The sequence below is a fragment of the Mirounga leonina genome, unplaced genomic scaffold, assembly GCF_011800145.1.
Source record: "Mirounga leonina isolate KUSES-001 unplaced genomic scaffold, KU_Mleo_1.0 Mir_154, whole genome shotgun sequence".
NCBI lineage: Eukaryota > Metazoa > Chordata > Mammalia > Carnivora > Phocidae > Mirounga > Mirounga leonina.
In genome coordinates, this window is record NW_023270389.1 from 11,984,507 (window position 1) to 12,007,781 (window position 23,275).

At 40.1% G+C, this 23,275-nt stretch overlaps 2 protein-coding genes across 2 annotated transcripts in view; both read left to right on the forward strand.

The window, feature by feature from the left end:
* The window catches only part of EPRS1 (glutamyl-prolyl-tRNA synthetase 1), a 67,385-nt gene extending 58,107 nt beyond the window's left edge, over nt 1-9,278 (forward strand). Inside the window, exons 29-32 of the mRNA XM_035010106.1 lie at nt 1,821-1,981; nt 4,226-4,304; nt 8,761-8,825; nt 8,915-9,278. Of these exons, the coding sequence (XP_034865997.1) occupies nt 1,821-1,981; nt 4,226-4,304; nt 8,761-8,825; nt 8,915-9,065 (456 nt within the window). The 3' untranslated portion in view covers nt 9,066-9,278. The remainder of the gene's footprint in view (nt 1-1,820; nt 1,982-4,225; nt 4,305-8,760; nt 8,826-8,914) is intronic.
* Nucleotides 9,279-16,625: 7,347 nt separating this feature from the next.
* SLC30A10 (solute carrier family 30 member 10) overlaps nt 16,626-23,275 on the forward strand; it is a 37,970-nt gene continuing 31,320 nt past the window's right edge. The window contains exon 1 of the mRNA XM_035010108.1: nt 16,626-17,995. Coding sequence (XP_034865999.1) covers nt 17,548-17,995 — 448 coding nt within the window. The 5' untranslated portion in view covers nt 16,626-17,547. The remainder of the gene's footprint in view (nt 17,996-23,275) is intronic.

A 23,275-nucleotide genomic window follows, 5' to 3' on the forward strand; every position in this document is an offset into this window, starting at 1 on the left:
GTGGGATGTGTATGTATTGGGAGACTCGGTTTCGTAACTGGGGTATATGGTGTAGTTATCAGACCAGAACCCAGGGACTCCACAACTTCTTTATACCTCTTCCTGTATTGTGAAAGTAGAAAGGGGAAAATAATATGAGTGAATTAACTACTTTTCTTTTTACTGTGTTGGATGACTGAAGAGAATTGCTATTGAAAAGAAAAACGAGCAAACAAAAAATCCTTTGAGTAAATTCATAACTTTTTACTTAGAAAAAAATGAGCAACAGAATATATGCCCCCTCTGTGATCTGGCCTCAGATGATCTTTCCGGCCATTGCCACCCACGCCCCTGTGTGAGTGTCCTCCTTATCCCACATGGGCTCTGTCACTCTGTGCCAGGTTATTCTCACACCAAGATGCCCTCTCGCCCGACTCGGGCTTTGATGCCCTGCTCTGAGCTGCCATAGCTCTCCTTGCCCAGTACAGGACCCAGTCCTGTTGCTGTTAGTTGTCATGTCATTTTGGTTTTCCTTTACTCAGGAGTAGTTCCTTAGCCTTTCTTTGTTGTTCATGACACGGGCATTTTTGTAGGTATAGGTCAGTTATTTTATAGAATGTTCTTCAGTTTTGATGAAATTACTCATTAATTTTTGCCTTCTCTAGTAACTTTCCTTCTCTCTCTTCCAGCTGTGAGGATAGTCTCCCACTTCTGATTTTCTGTACTGATTATTTGTATTTACCTGGCAAAACGTGAAGCTCCTTGAGGACAGGATCTGTTTCTTCTTAGTCCTTTTGTAAATCTCATTGCATTAACACTGTTACACATGCATACATTAGGTGAATAAAGGAAAAGAAAATAATGATGTAATATTTAGTGTACAGTAATTTGTTCTCTGGTATTCATTATTTTAGAAGATAAGTCTTCTCTAAAGATAAATCTTTTTTTAGAATAACAGTTAAAAATTTTCCTTTGATTTTTATTTGGGGGCCTGCCATCAGCTAAACTGTATATTGTAGAGGCTCCTAACTTAAATTTGAAAACCCCAAATTAGTTTTAGAGGATCATTTGCTCAAAAAAACAAAAGTTTAAAAAAATCTACTGTTTGTTAGGTAAGGTTCTAGATCCTAAAAATAAGGTCTCTCTGGGCCTTAATTCCCCTCCTGGAGCATCCATAAGGGTTGAACATTCACAGGCTTAAATTTGGATATAGTCCTTAAGCTCCTTTGTAAAATCCAAACAGAATAGGGGAGTGGTTCCCCAGAGTGCAGTCCCAGCATCACTTGAGAACTTGTTAGAAATATGAATCTTTAGGCCCCATTCCTGGACTTACTGTAATAAGAGATTCAGGGGGTAGAGCCCAACAATCTGTGCTTTAACAAGCCCTTCACTCTGCACACTAGAGTATCCAGAGCTAAGACTTAACCACACTGTTGTGCCGAGAATGAGTCACAGATGTGCCAGGGTGTACTGATGAGTGACTTGGGGCGGCCTTAATTTCAAGAAGACCTCTCTGTTTACCACCTTGTGTGCCCCTACAAATGCAACTTTCTGTGCGTGTCTTATGGGAGGAGAGGTAGGAATATTGATCTAGATAGCACTGCCTTCATGTTTCTCCATTAAACACAACTCTTAGCTCAAAACTACTTGGGCAGTACATTTTTTTCTTAGGTTTATACGTTCTTATTGGAATAGATTTCTGTAGTATCTCAGGAATATTGCCTGCTGTTTTTATTGTTTGCTTATGCCTTTGATTTTTTGGGTTTTTATGATTTGTAGTGGATAAAGCCATGAAGTGGAGACAGGCATGCATCATTTTAACTGCCTTCTTTGTTTTCTAGGGAGTTCCCATCAGACTTGAAGTTGGGCCACGTGATATGAAGAGCTGCCAGTTTGTAGCTGTCAGACGAGATACTGGAGAAAAGCTGACAGTTGCTGATAATGAGGCTGAGACTAAACTTCATGCTCTTTTGGAAGACATCCATGTGAACCTTTTTACAAGGTTAGTTCCTTAGGATTGCTTTTGCCTCTGATCTTGAAACCCTATTCAGCTTTTGAGAGCTGTACTGAGGAATTTTTTGAGTACCCCAGCTGAAAATCATCTTTCCCTCTGCGCTCCCATAGTTCTTAATTTGTCTCTCTCTTTTTGTGTTTTTGCCCTGTATCATGATGATTTTTCCAAGGGTTTTTCTGCCTCCTACTAGGTTTGCCGTGCTGGCCTGTCTGTCCCATGGACTAATTCAGTTTGACTTTAAATCCAGGCTTTTATAACATGTAAATTTGAGGGATTAAGGCATTGATTCTCACCTGCTGGATACACGTTAGTAGCACCTAGGAAGCTTTAAAAAAAAATAGCAGTGCCTAGACCCCCTCCGCAGAGATGTTAATTTAGCTGGTCTAGAGTGAATGTGGCAGCTGTAGTATTAAAAGCTCCCCATGTGATTATGACGTGTAGCCAAGGCAAAGAACCTTTTGACTGGGATTGGAGATCTGGGGTGAAAGGAAGCTTCAGGGCTACACTGGCCTGTGGAGAGGGTTCTTCTAGAATCAGAGGTCTCAGAGCAGAGGCACTAGAAGATCGGTGCATATATGTGGCACTTTATTTTCTTTCCTACCCACCTGAGACAAAGAGGAAGGCCCACTGCCACTTGGGATAGGGGCTTAGTTTGGGGGAAGGTAGTGCCTGCATCTTATTTATTCATATGTCTTCTAATACTTTGTGCCTAACTCATATTAGGCCTCAAATCATGCATTTAAGGAATGAACTAATTTTAGCCTTGGCATTGGTGCTTACGTGTTTTTGGGCAAGTGATTTCACTTCTTTTGGCTTGCTTGCCCTAAAATGAGAATGATAATGAGTCACTTGACTTCAAGGATTTACTTAGCCTAATAATGAATAGTGCATTTGAAGTCCATCTGAACTGAGAACAGGTCATATTGTCAAGAGGTAAAAGATGAGAAAGCTGCCTGTCCTTACTGCTTCCATTTAGTGCTTTTAGTACACTGGTTCTTTTCTAGGGGTTTCTCTTCAGAGTCACCTGGGAGGTTTGGGAACAGAAACATACCTGAGCCTCACACCTGGATTTTCTGATCATTGGTTTTAAGATCGGTTCTGGTTATCTGTAGCATAAAAATGTTCTGTGTGTGATTCAGATGCATACTCCTGATTGGAAAGCCACTGCTTTCATGGCTAAAAAGCAGTTTTATCTTTGACATTTTTATTCAGCAAATTTGTTAATGTAGGTTTCATAAAGGTGCATTTTTGCCCCACCCTACGGCTTAAGCCTTATATATTTTTTCTGGATCTCATTGGCTATAACTTATTCAAATGGGTCTGTCCTACTATGGAAAAGTCAGAAGGGGGCACCTGGGTGCCTCAGTCGTTAAGCGTCTGCCTTCAGCTCAGGTCATGATCCTGGGATCCTGGGATCAAGCCCCTCATCGGGCTCCCTGCTCCGTGGGAAGCCTGCTTCTCCCTCTTCCACTCCCCCTGCTTGTGTTCCCTCTCTCTCGTTGTCTCGGTCTCTGTCAAATAAATAAATAAAATCTTAAAAAAAAAAGTCAGAAGGAGGGGATTTGGTGGAGAGCTAGCAGTTACTGGCGTAGAATTCACATGGTCTTAGTCCTGAGATTCAGAAAATAAAAATATGCCTTCTCTTTCTTGGTCACCACCCATGAATCATCCTCATGTAATGTTTGACTGAATGTAAAAGAGAATAATACTTATTTCCATTTCTAAAACCTGAAGTTCTTACAAAATAATTATATAGTATATGAAAATAGCTTGAATAATGTGTATTTATGGTTTTTCCTTTTTTAAAACATTTTCATGCCTTTGTGTTTGATTCTCACAATCCCATACAATAGTTAGACTTACTTGAGTTTTTTTCCAATTTTGTAGAAAGGAAAACTAAGACCAAAGAGGTTTTAAAAATAACGCAGATTCTCATAGATGGTAAGTGGTATAGCCAGGGATAGAATGTTGGTCAGGAGAGATTTAATGGCAATAACAAAAGTAATTATTGCCTGTTGTGTGCTTGGCAAATTCTCCTTTCATCTAGTGTTAATAGTAATGCAGTGATGAGTTAACTGAGATTTACTGCTAGCAACAAAGTTGAGATTCAAATTGAGATGTTCTCACTTCAGGTTATTCCTCTTTTGTTAAATTATGCTTATTTTTTTAAAAAAAAACTTGGTTGTATTGGTAAGAAAAAATATGTATCCTTTTGCAATTATATTTTGGTAGGGCTTCTGAAGACCTTAAGACTCATATGGTTGTGGCTAATACAATGGAAGACTTTCAGAAGATGCTAGATTCTGGGAAGGTAAGAGACTTCTGAAAAGTTTTGAATATAAAAATATTTCAGCTATGGTATTTTAAGACTCACTGAATTTATGCATGATATTAATCCCTTTTTCAGGGCCAGTCACACGCCAGGGTTATATATTACTCCACATTCTGTCCTCTCTTTTCCTTTGGCTTTCCTAAAGCATTACGGCATTATATCATTTTTGGATAACACTGTGAACTGATTATGTAAAAGCTTTTCCTCATGCTTGAAATGCTGGCTAAACAACATTCATTCTTTACGACCCCTAATGTTTTAATTACTGAAATTTTTCATTTTGTTGTTCAGCTTTAATTAGGTTCTTGAAGTAAGCATTGTTGTAATGTAATGTGCATATTCCTAAAATAAGGTTAAAAGGTCCATTTCAGAAATTTCAGTTCTCTGACCGTGTGTGTGTGTGTTTGTGTGTGTTTTTCCCTGATCTTAATTGATTGAACTTTTCTGAATAATAAGGGGGAAAGTACTGCTCATGTTTAAGCCTGTTTTTTAGAATGAGTGGGTACTTCAGGCTCCTTTAAAAGACCCAGGTATGGGCGCCTGGGTGGCTCAGTCGTTAAGCGTCTGCCTTCGGCTCAGGTCATGATCCCAGGGTCCTGGGATCGAGCCCCGCATTGAGCCCCATATCTGGCTCCCGGCTCAGCAGGAAGCCTGCTTCTCCCTCTCCCAATCCCCCTGCTTGTGTTCCCTCTCTTGCTGTCTCTCTCTGTCAAATAAATAAATAAAAATCTTAATAAATAAATAAAAGACCCAGGTCTTTCTAATTAGGTACTTTGGTGGTTCTTTAAGATTTTTATCAGTTTTATGTGTTCTGAGTATGCAGATGTTCCTAGCTGAAACTTTCAATTTTCATAGTGAAGAGGTCCTGATTTGCAAAATTACTAATTACTGGAATGAATCACTTACGAACTTTAGTATTCTAGTATTCCTGCTTGATTATACAACCAGTCCTGTGTTCTCAGGTTATAAACGAGGAAACCATGGGCCAGAGTCTAAATGAATTACCCTGACCTCTACAGAGGCAAACTTGGTCCTAGAATTTAGATCTCTCTCCTGACTCATTTTAATGCACTTTCCTCTGTATCTTTTTGTTTGCTTGTTTTAATTTTTTTATTTTTAAGTAACCTCTACACCCAGCATGGGGCTCAAACTCAGCCCCAAGATCAAGAGTTGCATGCTCCACTGACTGAGCCTAGAGGCACCCCTGTTTGTTTTTAATTCATGCTGAGAGTATAAGGCAAAATTTTAATTGGTTAGGGTCATAACCTCTCAATATGTCTCTTATTGCATGAGCTGGAACAGTGTTAATCTCTTTGGCTCTCAGTTTACTAATCTGTAAAATGGGAGTATAAGGTAGATAATCTTAAAATCCCCTTCAGATCCATAATTCTTCAGTATTTAGCTTTTTATTCTTGGTTTATTACCTTTGTGATCTTCCATCTTACTGGTTTCCATAATTTGTCACTTGACTCAGACTATGTACTTCCAATAGAAGTCTAATGAAATGGATAGCCATCTATCCGATGCAGTGGTTTTTTTTCTTTCACTGTAATTTATCTAGGATTATTTTATTTTTGTTCTATTACTGAATTTTAAAATTTCATTTATTATAGAAGTATTATAGTAGTCACTGTTGCAGTACAGTCTGGTAAAGATATTTACATAAGAGTTAATAAATCAGTAGAGTATCAGTTAATCCGTTGTTTTCAAAGAAATGAATCTCAGCAGGTCTTAGAGTCATATCTTTTATTCTGATATTAGATCAGAGATTTCAACATCTATTCTAAAGCACCAAGTAGTATATTAGCTGTATGTCCAAGGAGCACATGGGAGATTAGAGGAGACTTTGTTTTTTGTATTCGGGAGTCAGTTCCACCCCCATCTCACCCCATGTTGTGCAGCTTCGATGAGTTGACTGAGCATCAAGCAACCTTTGAGGCTGTTGTAAATAAAACAGTATTTACTAGGTGGGGAGAAGGAGAAAGGGATCTTTGGAACTTTAATGTAGGTGAAAGTTTGATTTTCTACTCTTCTTTGTTGGTAAAATGAAAAAAAAAAACCTATCTGATTCATAAAACTTGAGTAAATTTTTCCAAGGGGATGATCTTAATTAAATGAAAAATAAATGTTATTTATATATAATTTTTTTTTTACCATTGACATATATTACTAACCTGTTGACACTATGATTGAGTATTGATATTTCTCATCATTAACATTTTCTGCTACAGATTTCAAGATACTATACATTGCAAAAAATTGTATCTTTTTGTAGCATAGATATAGAGATAATAAAAAATAAAAGTTAAAGATCTTTCTGTGGTTGAATAAACAGCCTAAAACTGTGTGTTATCCTTTCATATTAATGAATTACATGCATAAATAGGAATTCCAGATCTTATCACCTACACTTTACTTTGAAGCTACAAAGAATTAAAACATGGGTTTTTACAAAATTGTCATTTATGAATCTAAATAACTTCAGTTGAATTTTTTCATGCTATATCATTATTTTAAGTTTCAAAAATTTATTATTTTAGGGACGCCTGGGTGGCTCAATCAGTTAAGCATCTATCTGCCTTTGGCTCAGGTCATGATCTCAGGATCCTGGGATCGAGCCCCACATCGGGCTCCCTGCTCAGCGGGCAGTCTGCTTGTCCCTCTGCCCCTGCCCCTGCTCGTGCTCTGTCTCTCTCAAATAAAAATCTTTAAAAATTAAAAAAAAAAAAATTATTGTTTTAGAAATACTTTCTCAAGGCTCAGTAATTTTTTTCTTAGGGAAAAAGAAAATAAGGCCATTTACTGTAAAATTTGTTAAAGTTACAAAAATATAGCTGTGTGTGGGTTAAAAATAAAAGTAAAAATTTCTAAGAAACCAAATTTAAATCTGTTACCCGAAGACATTCTTTGTAATTAAGTCTTAATATTTTTATCATTTCACAGTGACCGTGGTTAAAGTTTTCCTCCCATTCTGTCTTTTATAATGAATTTTAAATAATACTTTTATGAATGTACATTCTTTCCATGCTTTCTGTTTGTACAAAGGCTAATGATTTACCAAGTTTCAATACAGAGGGGTAACTTTGGGTTATTTTGGCTCTTGTATCTTTACGTTTATTTTTGCTTCAGTTTTCTTGCACATTTCTATTAAAATTTTTCAAGATACTTATTACTACCATCCCTTCCACCTTCTCTCATCCACTCACTCCTACCCTCCAGGATTTTCCTAGTAGTTTATCACTTCTTTATGGTTTTAAGGCAGATTATCAAAATAACAATCGATCAGTGTTGGGAATTTGGCTAACACATTTTACTGAATGAACGTAAGAGACAGATAACTAACACTTCCTCACCTTAGAAGAATGTTCACCTGATCAATTACTTGTTGTTTTTGTAATTTCCTGATGTCAAAGTACTTGTACTTTACTTCTTAAAGAAGCCTTTTGAAGTATATTTAACCAAATTCTGAGTGCCTTAGGGTTTGCAGGAGGCTCTCAGTTGGAGTATGGAATGTGTGGCTGGAAGTGGTTGATCAGAAATTGATGAGGAAGCTGGATAGCTTCTTAGCTGTTCTTAAACTAGCATTTCTAATGTGTGGGGGGGATTGTCCACACCTTTGATCTCCCCATTGCTAACCTTGATCTCCAGGAATTTTCGGTAGGAATGTTACATAATTGTTATTGCATAGAAACCTCATTTTGAAGTAGACATGATATGAAAGTTTAGGATTTACAACTGAAAGAAATCTTAATTCTTGTCTAGTCCAACACACATTTTACAAAAGAAAACTCAGAGCTAGGGATTTTCAAAACAGGCAGTGAATTTCAAAATTAGGGTAAAATCCCAACTATCTTGATTTTGCCCATTATTGTATATGGTCTATGAAAGAAAATTTGAGAAGTTGTTTTTTCTAATACAAAATGATTTTTTACTTTCAAATACCTTGTGGACTTTAAAATGATTCACTTATCTATAACAGTGTGGCATAAAGTGAGGTTGACCTGATTGTTAATGGTTATTGTTGACAACAGCGTAAAAATCAGCTTACTATTTGTCATCTCCTCTCTGTCCTTCTCATAACCGTTTACCTAGGCAGAGCAGGTGGTAGTCGGATCTGAAATGAGGGAGGTACAGCCGGAGTCTGGACTCAGGGCTACTCATCCTTCCTTTCTCTACCGGCACTGTGGCGTACCTAGTTTATTTGGACATTGACGTGTACTACAAAGATGTTTTATGTATGTGGGTTTCGGATCGAAGGGGAAAACATTTTCTCATCTCTTGCACTTCTGAACAGTGTTCCTTGCAGATTTGCAAAGGTACCAGGGCCTGAAAAAGGCTGGGAGACCTGTCCTTTTTGCTTGTCAGTTTAATAGGCCATTCAGGTGTTCCTTTGACAGAACAGGAGTTATAAATACTGTTTTTCCTTTTCTGTTAGATTGCTCAGATTCCATTCTGTGGGGAAATTGACTGCGAAGACTGGATCAAAAAGACCACTGCTAGGTAAATACGGTTAACAGAACTGTGACAGTAACAAAGAATGGGAATATACAGCATAAGTAAATGGAATTCTTACTTGTTTTTAACTGCAGGGATCAAGATCTTGAGCCCGGAGCTCCATCCATGGGAGCTAAAAGCCTTTGCGTCCCCTTCAAACCCCTCTGTGAGCTGCAGCCCGGAGCCAGATGCGTCTGCGGCAGGAACGCCGCCAAGTACTATACCTTGTTTGGCCGCAGTTACTAAGGGATAAAACAAAACTGCTATCTCCAATCCTCCTCACTTTTTAAAAAATTGATATTAATATCTTCCCAGATATAGACAGTTTTATGATTTTTTAAAATAAAAGTTCTAATAGGAGGTTACATGAGGCACAAACACCTTATTCTTATGTCTAAATTAACAGTGGGTAAGAAGACTTTTCTGTAAACAACCCCAGTAATAAACACCATGAACTGATACTGTCTTATGTATTCATTTGTTTCTGAGATACCTGAAGCATGTGCTACGGGCCATTCTTACAGAGAGCTGGAGAGAACTGGACCCTTAGGTAACTGCTCTGGGTCTGAGCGTCCCTCACAGTTCAGACCGCGAATGAGCAATTATCCCATTTCCTGTATGTTGAGGTACTTCCCTTCCTTAACTGCCTCTGCCAAATCTAAAATTGTCCTAAATCTTTCTGTTTAAAAAAACAAAACAAAGCCACAAATAGACAAAAAAACCAAAACAAGCCCAACTTTCCCTTGAGCTTCTCTCTCCCTCTCATTACTACTAGTTACTGTGGGGTCTTCAAAAAAAAAAAAGTCATGATTTCTGAAGGAGCGAGCAACCACCCCTCACTTCCACTTCTTTTCTTTTTTGCATTTTTCTGCCCCCGTCCCACCTGTGTTCCCGCACTACCGCCATTTCCCTCAGATACTCCTGCCTTCTGACCAAAGCTACCTTCTCAGTGTCTTGTCTTACCGTACCACTCTGCTCATTTCTGCTGCTGTAGAGTATTTCTCTCTTCACTAAAATTACTCCTATGACTTGCCCTCCCACTCTCTGGTTCTTTCTCTTAGTAACAGGTCTTTCACCGGTGTTCTTCCTCAGCCTGCTCCCTAAACATCCCTAGGCCACGCTTCCTTCCGTACTTGGTGCTCTCCTTGTCTGATCCCCTGGTTTCAGAGAACACGAACATTTTCACCTCTAGACCTCCATTCCAGCTGCATACTCGGGTCTCTCGAGCTTTCCGTCAGAGTTTCAGGTCCTCTGTCCCCAAGCCCCCACTGCACTGCCCACTCCCAGACATGTTCTTCCTACAGTATTTCCTGCCTGAAGGATTAGCATGAGCTAAATCCACCAGTAACGTAAACCAGAACCCGAGAGCCATGCTAGTCAGCCCTCCAGCGCACGGTCTGCTGTCTTCATTTCCCAGCACGACATCCCGACATCCTGCCCTTATGCTGACGTGTCCCGGGTTTCCCTTTCACAGATGCTTTGACTGCCTCTGACTGTCATGGCCTCCAGAGTTTCACCTCAGGCAGTCCCCACATTTCCATAGAGGTTTTTTCCTTAATGTACAATGTGTTAAGATATTCATCTTCCCCATAAAATCTTTTCATGGCTCACCATCGCTAGCAGGGGAAAATGTGAACACTTTAGCCTAGTCTGGCTCAGCCTACCTGTCCAGTCTCCTCTTCAACCAATCCAGCAAAGTCCTTTGCACCCTAACCATTTGGGGTTTCTTACGAAATTTCCCATGAGCCATTTCCCATCTCTCTGTCCCTTTGCCTGGAATGCCCTTTACTCATATCTAGTCTACTGGCTAAATCTCTTTATTTGGGGCTGTGTCCTAACATGCTTTTCCACTTGGTAGTGATAAATACATACCAGTAAGGGACAAAGCTTCAAAAAGGACTTGAATTTTGAGTCATGCTTTGCAGGATAAGTGGAATTTTAATAAATAGAAAAGGAAGGACATTCCAGGCAGAGGGAACAGCATATGCAAAACCATGAAAGTATATGCTGTGTGTGAGAACACAGCAAAACTGTTAAATTGGTAGGAAATTGTCAAAGCAGATTAAATACAACATGCCATCAAGACTGATGTTTTGAGTATATATATTCATAAACCTAATTTAAAGAGATAAATACATGAGCCACATTTCTGTACCCAATTTCTTATTGAACGGTGGCAGTTCAGAATGCTTTATCTTGTCTTTCTACCCTTAGTAGCTGTGTAAAGTGCCTATTCAGTTGTAAAATGGAAAGAAGTCTAATACCTATATTGTAGTTACTCTCCCTTATAAAGTACTTAGAACAATGCCTGACACATACTAAATAAATAATACCTAATGTTATGACCAGGCAGAGTCAACTTACAAATTGCTCCTAATTTGTAGCTTTAATTAACAATACTTACTTTGGCTTCTATTTTTTTTTTTTTTTTCTGCAAGCATAAATGCTCTAAAGGACAAGGTTTTTTTAGTGGGTCCATGACAAAAGGTTGAAAAGTAGATCAGAGACTAATAACCACATTTTGTCCCATAGCCCCTGGCCATTTTGGAGGAGGTGGCAATCATTGGTGCAAAGACAAATCCCCGGGCTATTTTTCGAAGTTTCAGATGAGTAGAACTAATTACAGAAAAGCTTGAAGTTTGCCGCTTTCAAGGTATTCATTATTATTTTTTTTAAGGTTATGTAATTCCTTTTTTTTTTAATTTTTATTTTTATTATGTTGTTAGCCACCATACAGTACATCATTAGTTTTCGATATAGTGTTCAGTGATTCATTAGTTGCGTGTAACACCCAGTGCTCATTACAACACGTGTCCTCCTTAATACCCGTCACCTGGCTACCCCATCCCCCCACCCCTCTCCCCTCTGAAACCCTCAGTTTGTTTCCCCGAGGCCATAGTCTCTCATGGTTTGTCTCCCTTTCTGATTTCTCCCCCTTCAGTTTTCCCTCCCTTCCCCTAATGTCCTCTGTGCTATTCCTTATGTTCCACATATGAGTGAAACCGTGTAATTGTCTTTCTCTGCTTGACTTATTTCACTTGGCATAATCCCCTGCAGTTCCATCCATATTGATGCAAATAGTGGGTATTCATCCTTTCTGATAGCTGAGTAATATTCCGTTGTATGTATGCTCCACATCTTCTTTATCCATTTGTCTGTTGCAGGGCATCTCGGCTCCTTCCACAGTTTGGCTATTGTGGACATTGCTGCTATGAACATTGGGGTGCATGTGCCCCTTCTTTTCACTACATCTGTATCTTTGGGGTAAATACCCAGTAGTGCAATTGCTGGGTCGTAGGGTAGCTCTATTTTTAACGTCTTGAGGAACCTCCATACTGTTTTCCAGAATGGCTGCACCAGCTTGCATTCCCACCAACAGTGTAGGAGGGTTCCCCTTTCTCCGCATCCTCGCCAACATCTGTCGTTTCCTGACTTGTTAATTTTTAAAGATATTCACTACTTAAAGGAACTCTCCAGTAAGTAATTATGTTAAGGAAGGAATCCTTCACCCCAAATCTGCTTGTGAAAAATTGCTTTCTTTCTTAAATTGAGGTTCAGCTAAAATACCAAAACTTTTTCAAACATCTTAAGAGTGGTGCTGCTTTTCAAGAGGGTGCATAAACCTGCATCCAAAAGAATCCAAAAGATACCCTTTAAGAAATGATCAGTATTTTACATGCAGATGACGGGCATTAACTAGATATATGACCGACGGTCACGGAAGTGATCGTGAGCCTCGTGTTTGTTGCTGCAAAAAGAAAACACACAGGTCAAGGGATATTTACTGCCGGCTCTGCTCACTGGGACTACTAGTGTGTATTACCTGTTAGCCATTTCTAGGTTCATCCGTGACTGTTTAAAATAGTTCTTAATTATGCAGGTAAATCATAGGAAGCCTTTATTAGAATCAGTAACAGCACCTCGTCCGGCCTGCTGCTGCAGAGGCTGTGAGGCTTGAGCTCAGCACAGACCACTCCACAGAGCGAGCAGAGAAGGCATCTTGGCTAGAGAGTCTGCACATAGCACCCGACTTTATGCCTGATTGTGGCTATAAATACTAAGTCATCTGTCACAAAACTCCGGGTTTTAGGGTTTGTCAGCGTCTGAAGTCTGGGGAGACAGTTGCCACTACCCTGTTCTTTTCAAACCTATCTCTGGCCCTTTGCTTGTCACTTTCACTGTGTCTAGAAAATGCTAGCCATTTATTTAATAAATCAGAGTGCCTGCTCCGTGCAAAGTGCCAGAGCATTTGGTAGTGACTAAACATGATTCTTCCTCCTCTTGGCTTTATCTCCTTGATGTTGTCTATTTCAGCTGCAAAATCAAGCAGTCGAGTGGACAGGGTGGTGGAGCAATGACCCGGGCTGAGCATTGTTAGGAGGAGGCGTAGCCTCGGTGAGGTGATCCCTGCCAACAGCAGCATGCTGACAGCTATCCTGTGCTCGCGATCATAATAGCTGGAAAACTAAATCAACCCCATTCTGCCACACCGCCAGGCTTAAAATTACAGATACAAACACATTTCCATGACTCAGTGTCTTTGTTCAACTTTACTGGAGGATTTAAGAGTTTGGAACGTCAGTAGTACTGAAATGATATAAAAATGTTAAAAAATAGCAACAAAAATGTTTTATTAATTAAGTCTCGTGTAATAGGGATATTTCAAAATATATTTTAGGTATGTTACCAAAACCAAATTTTGGCACTCACTGGGCGGCTCAGTTGGTTAAGTGTTGACTCTCGGTTTTGGCACAGGTCATGATCAAGCCCCACATCGGGCCCCGTGCCCAGTGCGGAGTCTGTTTCAGATTCTTTCTCCCTACCCCTCTGCCCCACCTCGTGCTCACTCTCAAATAAATAAAATATTTTAAAAAATAACCCTTTCTTGATTCCATATCCCTTTAGCCTTAGTATATGTGCTGCCGAAGCGAGCACTCCCTTTAGCCTTAAAGTAAAGCTTTTGTCTACTTGCCAGCTCTGATTTGTCTTGTCCGTTCTCTTGAACCCATGTCATTTGCCCTCTTGCTAAGGTCACCAGGGGCCTCCACAGCGGTAAACTGAGCCATCGTTTGCACTCCTCCTTTTGCTTGCTCTCGGCATTTGCCTGGCTGATTCCCCCTCCTCTTTGAAACATGTTCTTCCTTGGCCTTCAGAATACAGCACGCTCCTATTTTCCCTTCTGTGTCTCTGGTCCTTCTCTCTCATCTCTTCGTATTTTCTTCTCTTCCCAATTTTCTCTCGTTTCCTTGCTGACCTCCTGCTTGTCAGCATTCAAGTTCGTATATTCCCAGCCTATCCATCTCCCCTGAACTCCAAACTCAACACCCTACTTAGCATTTCAACCTGGCTGTCTAACAGATACGCCAAACAAGGGCATTTCCACCCCTTGCTCCCACCCTGACCCTACAGCGGCCATCTTTGTCTTACCTTCATTTCAGTTGTAACATCAGGCCCAATCTCTAATGTCACCTTGACTGTTCCCTTCATACCTCACCTCCAATTGCCCAGCAAATGCTATTGACTCTAACCACAAAACATGTTTGGATACACTCATGGGTGGGTATGCGCCTGTAGAAGCACCCAGGGCCCTGTGTTTGGTTGAATGCTCCACGGTTGTGATCTTGAAATTCTTTTTTTTTTTTTTTAATAAGATTTTATTTATTTGAGAGCAGGGAGAAGAACAGAGGGAGAGGGAGAAGCCGACTCCATGCTGAGCGCAGAGCCCGATGTGGGGCTCCGTCTCACAATCCTGAGATCATGACCTGAGCCAAAATCAAGAGTCAGAGTCTTAGCCAACTTGGCCACCCAGACGCCCTTGTCTTGCAATTCTTAATAATGAAAAAAAAAAAAATCTGTAATTGTGATGGAATGACAAAATTTATCATCCTAACCATTTTTAAGTGTATGCTTAAGTATTAAGTATATTTGCATTTTTGGGTAACCAATTAGCAGAACTTTTTCATCTTGCCAAATCGAAGCTATACTCATTAAACAATGTCCCCTTCCCCTCAGCCCCCTGCAACTACCATTCTAACTTTCTGCTTCTATGAATTTGACTACTTTAGATAAATAGTTCAGTAAGTGGAATCATAGAATATTCGTCTTCTTGTGCCTGCTTATTTCATGTCGCATAGTGTCCTGTAGTAGCATGTGTCAGAATTCCCTTCCTTTTTAAGGAATAATATTCCATTGTATGTACACATGTATATGTATACACATACACACACATACCACGTTTTGCTTATCCTTCCATCTGTCAATGGACACTTGGGTTGCTTCCCCTGCTTGGCTATTGGGAATAGTGCTGCTATGAACATAGGGGTGCAAATATCTCCTTGAGACCCTGCATTCAATTCTTTTGGATATATACTAGGAAGTAGAATTACTGGATCAGACAGCAATTCTATTTATAATTTTTCCCGGGACTGGCATACTGTTTCTCATAGTGACTACACCGTTTAAAATTTCTTAATAATTTTTCAACAAAAGGTCTTGCACTTTCATTTCGTACTGAAGCCCGTGCATTATGTGCCCGGTTTTGCCTGGAAGTTCCCTCTTCCCAACTGGTCGAAGTCACCAGTCTTTTGTTTAGATCATTGCAATTGACTTGGTGCCCCTACTCTCATGTAGTCTCAACACAGGATCCAAAGAGTCTTTTAAGATGTAAATTAGATCTTGTCATTCTGCTCTCCCCTCTCAGGACCCCACGTGATTGTCCCCCTCCCACCATCGCCCTCTCAGACCTCATAACCTGTTTCCCTCAGTCACTCCTCTCCAACCAGGCTGAGCAACTTAGCTGCTCCTTTAACTTCCCATGCTCACTGCTTCCTCTGCCCAGAAAGAACTTCTTTCAGGCGTCTCCGGGGCTCAGTTTCTTACCTCCTTCAGATCTGTACTCAGGGACATGTCAGTCAATTCTTCCCTGACCACTTTATTTAAAATAACACCCCCACTTCTATGTCAACACTATACCCCTCTTCTCTGCTTCATTCGTGTCCATAATTCTTATTACCATCGGACATTCAATACATTCATGAATAATTTGTTAATTCTCTCTCTCCCCCACTAGAATGTAAGCTTCATGAGGGCAGATTTTTCTCTCTTTTATTCACTGCTGTCTTCTCAGAGTCTAAGACCATGTCTGACATGTAGGAACTTAGTATTTGTTGCATGGATGGATGAGTGGGATAGTCTGAGTGCAGTGATTTGCACCATCTGGTTGTATTAGAAGTCTCACTTTACAACATCAGCTGAATGGGAGATCATTTCTGAGATTCTGAGGAAATTATAGGGGCTGCATGGAAATTGTCAGGTTTTAGTTAAAGGCAGTATATTAGGGTTCTCCAGATGAATAAAACCAGTAGGATGTGTATATAAACAGAAATATTTATTATAAGGAATTGGCTCATGCAATAATGGAGGCTGGGAAGTCCCAAGATCTGCAAGCCCGAGAACCGGGAGAGTCAATGGTGTTCTCGTCCAAAAGGCCACAAGCTGGCGACCCAGGAAGAACTGATGTTTTGGTGTAAGCCTGAAGGCAGGAGAAAGCCAGTGCCCTAGCTTGGAGGCAGCCAGCAGGAGCAATTCTTTCTTACTCACAGGAGGGTCAGCCATTTTGCTCTGTTTGGGCCTTCAACGGAAAGGATGAGGCTTATCCTCATCAGGGAGAGCAATCTGCTGTACCCAGTCTACGGCCTCAAATATCAGTTTCCTCCAAAAAACACCCTCACAGCAGCACTCAGAATGATGTTTGACCAAGTGTCTTGAGCACCTGGTGGCCCAGTTACCTTGACACTTAAAATTAACCCTCACAGTCAGACTTTAAATTCAGAAAAGATTGGGTATAGTAATTTCAGTCTGTATCTCTGCAAAGGATTGACTGTAGGCAGTCTACTCAAAACAATAGAGGCCGCTACTGTTTTAGATATTCGGGACCTGGTAAATCTTTATGGTTTATAAGTGACAGATGATAAGATTAAAAACAAAAAAAAATTCCTTGCATCAGCTAAATCAACTTACTATAATTTGGCTTTCTTCCTGAAACTAACTGGAGTTATGTCGTTAACTCCTTCAGCTTAAAGGTGCTTTATCTTTTCTGAACATGAGGACTGTTTTTCTTGTCTTCTTTATGGAGAATGTTTGGAAGTAGGGTTCTTGTTTATTCCAGATCAACGGACAAGGCGGTAGAAAAATCACCCTAGCTTCATCTTTGGCTTTTACTTATTGTAGCTCTGATCAGTGGATTAGTGACCCCTAGAAATGTTCCCTGTTCCATGCACTTAACAGAATTCAAAATATTTACCCACCGGGTAGACAAGACATGATGTTCACGTCAAATGGCTCATCTCACCAGAGTAGTTATCGTACACACCGAGACTGGAGAGGCCGAAGCCACGGATGGGCTTCTACATGATTCAAAGACACAGAGGCTCTTGGCTTTTGTAACGAAACACACAATAAACAAACAAACTCCCCTTGAGTCTGCATCTGAAGCTGGTGTCTTCAATTTCCATAAGTCCCAGCTCACGTGACATTTCTTGCTTAATTGCCCTTTAAACTGTTTTATAGCTTTATAGCAGCCTATAAAAGGTGATTTCCAAATATGACAAGTGCTGAAAGTCTGAAGGGGAGAGTATCCAGGAGTCATAACAACTAAATCTGTAGCTTGCTCCCCTCACAGCTCAGCCTTCCCGGGAGAGGGCAAGGAACGGCCCGAGAGCTGGGCGCCATGGGGCGATACTCGGGAAGAAGCTTCCGATTAATCCTCATGTGCATCGTGAGCATCCTCCTCTTCGTGGTGGAGCTAGTGATCGCCCACATAGGCAATTCCCTCTCTTTGGCCTCCGATGCCTTCGCTGTCCTCTCCCACTTGGTGTCCATGATCATAGCTCTGTTTGGCGTGAGGGCCAGCAGCATAAAACAGCACAGGAAGAGCACTTTCGGGTTTCTCCGGGCAGATGTGGTGGGAGCATTGGGAAACTCCATTTTTGCCGTGGCTCTGATGTTCAGCATCCTGGTTGAAGCTGTCAAAAGGTATATTGATCCCCAGAAGACGGAGGAGCCCGTGCTGGTTCTCAGTGCTGGAATTATCGGGCTGTTCTTCAATGTCCTGAACTATGTCATCTTGGACTGTTGCTTCTGCTCAACACACAGGCCCCTGGGGGACGCCGGAACAGGTAAATAGTCCTCAGATGTGCTAGCAGATTTGGTGGGCCTCTCGTCCGTGACTTTCCAGGAGATCCTTCTCAAAGGAATTGCCTCCAGTCCACCGTTCCTTGTGAGCTGGTGGGGCAGCGGGCTGCTTTCACCTTGGGTGGGGGGTGGTCTTTTTTAAGTTTTAGTCACCAGGAATGAAAAGTGTTCAGAGAGGTAGAGAGGGAGTAAAGGTACTGAGCAGGTACGAAGGGAGCCATTTGAAAGGAAGTGGATATTGAAAACAGTCTCATTTAATTAGGGGCCAGATGCGACATGGCTGTGTTTGAATTTAAAAATAATATTTTAGTGTTCCCATAAAATACGTTCAAAAAAGTACTAATCTACCTAACCACCTGATATCAAGCAAAGTGTCAAACAAGTGGCTAGGCTGATAAACTCTTAGGAATATATATTGGAAGAATTTATGTAAAACAGAAAAAATAAAGGAGATGATCTAGTGACCTTAGTTCTTTTTAAGATGGAACTATTTGTACTTATTCACTGTATGCATCCATCCTATTTGAGAAAAAGGAAAACTATTTACACGTGAACCTTTAGGTGGGACTTAAGGTGGGTACCAAGGTGGGTACTGGGTCATCTGTCAAAAGATGGAGTTAAATCTTGGATGAGAACAATAAATCTAAAGCAATAAATTCATAAGATAAATTAGGAGATGGAAACATGTTTCTTTATGGCCACAATAGGAATTAAATATATATAAAAAGCTTCTTGCAGAAGAGAGAAATTTCTAGCCCCATCACATGAGCAGACCGGGTTCAAATCACGGCTCTACCACAGGGCAGCATTAGAGTTAGCTCACCTAGCCTGTCTGCCCACAGGTAATACGGAGGTAGGAAGGGCTAAGTGAGATCCTGCATGTTCAGCACTTGACAGGCACTTGGTAAAGAGTAACTGTTGTTTTTTAAAAAACCAACATGCAAGACTTTGCATTATGTAATAATCCAGTAGCACTGAATTCTAATTGCTCATCCGGAGTCTAAGAAATTTCAAGATATCCCTTATTTGATGCTGATGAGTTTCCTCTCACTAGTAGGGGTGTTCTGCTACTAAGCCTGGGAGCCTTGGCTCTAAGGTTGCATTTTTCATTGTATTCCTCCTGTCTTTTCTACTTTGTAAATTATGTCAGTTGAGTCCAGTCCCTGATCCAATCTCCATCTACATTTTCCTGTTGGTAGAATGTATGTTATGAGAGCATCTATAGTATGTATTAACTATAAAAGGGAACAAAGAAGAAACTAGAACCTATATCTTTATTTGTTTTAATGAATCCGTGAAAGCCTCATCTTTGAAAAAGACAGTAATGAATTAACTTGAGACCCTAAACCTTGTTTCCATCAGTCATCATGTAGAGATTATTACTTGAGATTCCAGATTATAAAATCCACATATTCGATATAAGACAACTGTTTATTTCTTATCGCTAAGTATAATTTCAAGGCAAGGAAGTGGATTTCTAGCAAATGATTAATGGACTGTTGCCATCACTGAACTTCCCATAATGTTTCAGGCGTGATACACACCTGCATATAGCAAAGGAAATTTAGGTAAAGGGTTTGATTCTTTGACCAGTGTGAAAATTGATAGACAACTATAATTTTATTTTTATAAATTGAATTATCAGATAGGTCTTAGTTCAAGTCTTGTTCGGGAAGTGGTGCTTTCCAATGTCTCTATTCATGCTAAGATGACAAAAGAGGCTTAAGACAAATATTTCACCCTGACCATATCAGTTTCTATTGCCTTAATTCCAGAATATCTACCTTCTTTTAAAGGGTCGGATGCTATATAGTTTGCTACTTTAACCAAGTGTAGTGTATGTTTGTACACATACAGCCAATAAGATCCATAATCTATGTTCACTTTATTTTGGTAGCTTTTGGTACTGCATTATTCTATTAGAAATTTCAGAATGTTTAAACCTCCAAGTAATTTTAGCATCGCTACTTAGCTTCTATTACATTATATCTTGAGTTAGGATTCAGCACTTTTACTAAAACCTACATTTTGATAACTTTCCCATCACTTAAATAAGTTTAAAGTAAGCTTTTGGATGAATCTCATACACTGACATTAACGTAATTTTAACTGTCTTCTGTTTCAAGAAGAAATGTGATTAACCCATACATATTAATTGATACCAGGAGGTATACAATATGAAAGAGAAAATGACTCTTGACTTTAGAAGATTTGACCTAATGGATAATTATTATATCCTAATTTATTAGGATAAAGAATTTCTATGTGTCTAGAACCCTAACTTGTAGCTCTGTGGTACCTCCTGGTTTAGTGATCAAAACCAAGATAACCCATCACTGTTTCTGTGGGATCTGTGGCCAGAGAGTGTTTACTTAGCAAGCCTTCAGTCTCTCCTGGTTCTGTGGATCTTTAACTCATTCTGCTTGATCTGTCTGATGTGGGAATTGACACCAGTTACATCTGATGTTTGACATTATAAGAAAGTAAAAAATAAGACCACTAACTTTAAATTAAATATGAACAGAATAGACTGTCTATACAGCTAAGTCTTAAAGCATCCCTGGGATTCATGGACTAAGAGAAATTGGAGAATCAGACAGATGGAGCCAGAAATTAAACAAACAAACAAACAAACAGAAGAAAAAAACTCTGCGAGAAAGGAATGTGTAGAAGATTCAGCTGAGATGAAGGAGCCTGGAAGTTCTGGGTCAATCCCTGGCCGGCATGAGTCCAGCCCTAACATGAAAAATGATAGGGGAGGCAGGTTGTTTTGGCTAAAGTAAAAGGCAAAATGAAAAAAGTAAAAATCTCAAGCATGAAAGAAAAAACAAACAAGAGGGGAGGTCTGAAATGTGGATGGCTACGTGTGTGTTTGCAGAAATGGCAGGGTGTTAAAACAACATGTAGATTCTGATCCCAGGAGATATGTGACACCAAGGATTTTCTTTCTCTAAACTTAGGAACTAAATGTGCTTTGTTTATGTTTTTTTCCTACTCCTTGTTTACTTGATTTTCCTTGACTTTCACTTTGTCTTTTATGTCTGTATTTTATTTTTGGTTATTTCTCAGGATTGAGTTTTCTTTAAAATAAAATGAATAGAACTCTCTATGCCCTTGCCCAAAATTTGAACAGATAGATACCTTTATGTACATTGGCCTTTATTTTAAACCAGAGGCAATTTTGTGCAGTCCTTTCTGGGCTAGATTAGGCTTGCCATTTATATAATGTATAGGTGACAAATTTATATCTGAAATATCTGCTTTTTATTTTATTATATTTTATTTTTTTACAAAATGCCTTTCCTTTGAATTTACTTGAATTGTTTTTGAGTCCAAGTTGTGTTCATTTTCTCTCTCTCCTTTTCTCTCTTTCTCTCTCCCTCCCCCTCCTCCTTCCACCCTCCCTGTCCTTGTCCCCCTCTTTCTCACCACCTCTGTGGCATTATGTTTCTCCAACCAAATTGCTATAGGCAGTGAGCACAGTAATCCACAAAATTCCCGGTTGCTGAAGGTTTTAACACAGTGCTAATTGGTTGCTCTCATCAGCTCCTGGTCTAAACTAGTCAGTACTAGTTAGGACTCAGGACTCTAGCCTGATGGGAACCTTTCACCTGGACAGTCCTGTAGACCCTGAAAGCAAATCAAGTTTCCTTTCCTTGTAGAGTAAATTCGATCCAGAGACTAGCAAAGTAAGCAAGGCTCTGAGAGTTTTAGGAGGGACAAGAGGAAATCTGCTTCCTCTCTCCCAGTAGCAAATACCATGCAGTCACGAAGGGGGCAGAAACCGCCCAAACGAACATAGCTTTTCACACTAATCGTTCAGAGGCAGGATTGGAATAATGGGGAATTTGCAATAATTAAAAATTATATAATTTTAAGAATCATGCTTAATTCCCGAAGCTGGTACTTTGCCATTTGTCCATATCTGACACCGTTGTTTTCCAAGCACTCTCTCGGGTTTTGAACAATTAACTTCACATGAGGGTTCAGTGGTAAGTAAACACACGCCCATCACAGCTCACAGTGTCTGTCCCACGGTAGGTTCCTCACGTACTCCCTCACATCTCTTTCCGTCTGCTCGCGGCGCCTTGGGGAGCCCCTGCCCCTTCTGGTTGCCCAGTGACAGGGCTCTGGGTCAGTTCTAGGGAGGGAATAAGAAAGATTAAATGAAGATTGAAACATAGGAGCTATTTCACATTTGTGAAGTCAAATTCAACTGAAGAAAAAAAGAGGATAAACCAGCTCCTTGTTCTCAGCCATCTTCTTCTAACATACAGAGGCTGCTCTGACTGATATCTGGGTTAAATTTTAATGAAAACCAAGTGTTTATTGACATCTGTGGGATGTCAGGCACTTGGAAAGTGTACAGACAATAGTCCCAGCACAGTGGGCATACATTTGGAGAACTGTTTGTTTTATGAAAGAATTAAAATGTATTGCATTGAATTGGAGAATCGTGTGTATTATGAGACAATATTTGCTTATTTTCATTTACAGACAAGAAAACAGAGGCTGAGAGTCAGATCCACAGTTACATAGGTAGTTCACGGTAGAGTTACAAAGAAATGACAAGGTTGAGTCTAGGCCCTTAAAGGCCCTATTCTGCCTCACCAAGAAAAGAAAAACCGTGGAAAATCGCTTGGCAATAATCACAAAATAGCATGTCAAAAAGTGCCAATGAATACACCATAAAGCAAATCCCAATTCCAGTAGCTTAGTGACCTCCAGAAAATTACTCAAACTTTCTAAACCTCAGTTTCTCCATCTGTAAAATGGGTAGGTAGGATCTATCTCATAAGGGTGTTGTGAGGATGAAATTACAGTGTATGTGTGAACTGCTCAACGTAGCACCTGGTGGTGGTGGTTAGTAGTGATTGTCTAAGGGCTGAAGGGACAAGGAATGAATGAAATATGAGGAAGACCCCCTCTGCAGACAAGTCCCTTGCTCTACTCCATACCCACGACTGGCAGCCCACCTTATCCCTGGCCAACCCTCATCATTGTTTGCTTTTAGTTATACATTTGATCAATACAGGTCCATCTCTAGTCCTGGAAAACCACACAAAACATGTATCTTGCTGATGACCGGTTAGCAGCATCCTTAGTGGGGTGAACCAGGAGCTGCAGGGACAAGTAACCGGAAAATACAGGCTCTGGAACTTCTTCCCTCATTTCCTGGGACTAATGGAGAAGATACGTAACCACTTTAAGCCTCATCTCATGTATCATTACACCGATTTTCAAGAATTGATATGCTTTTCTTT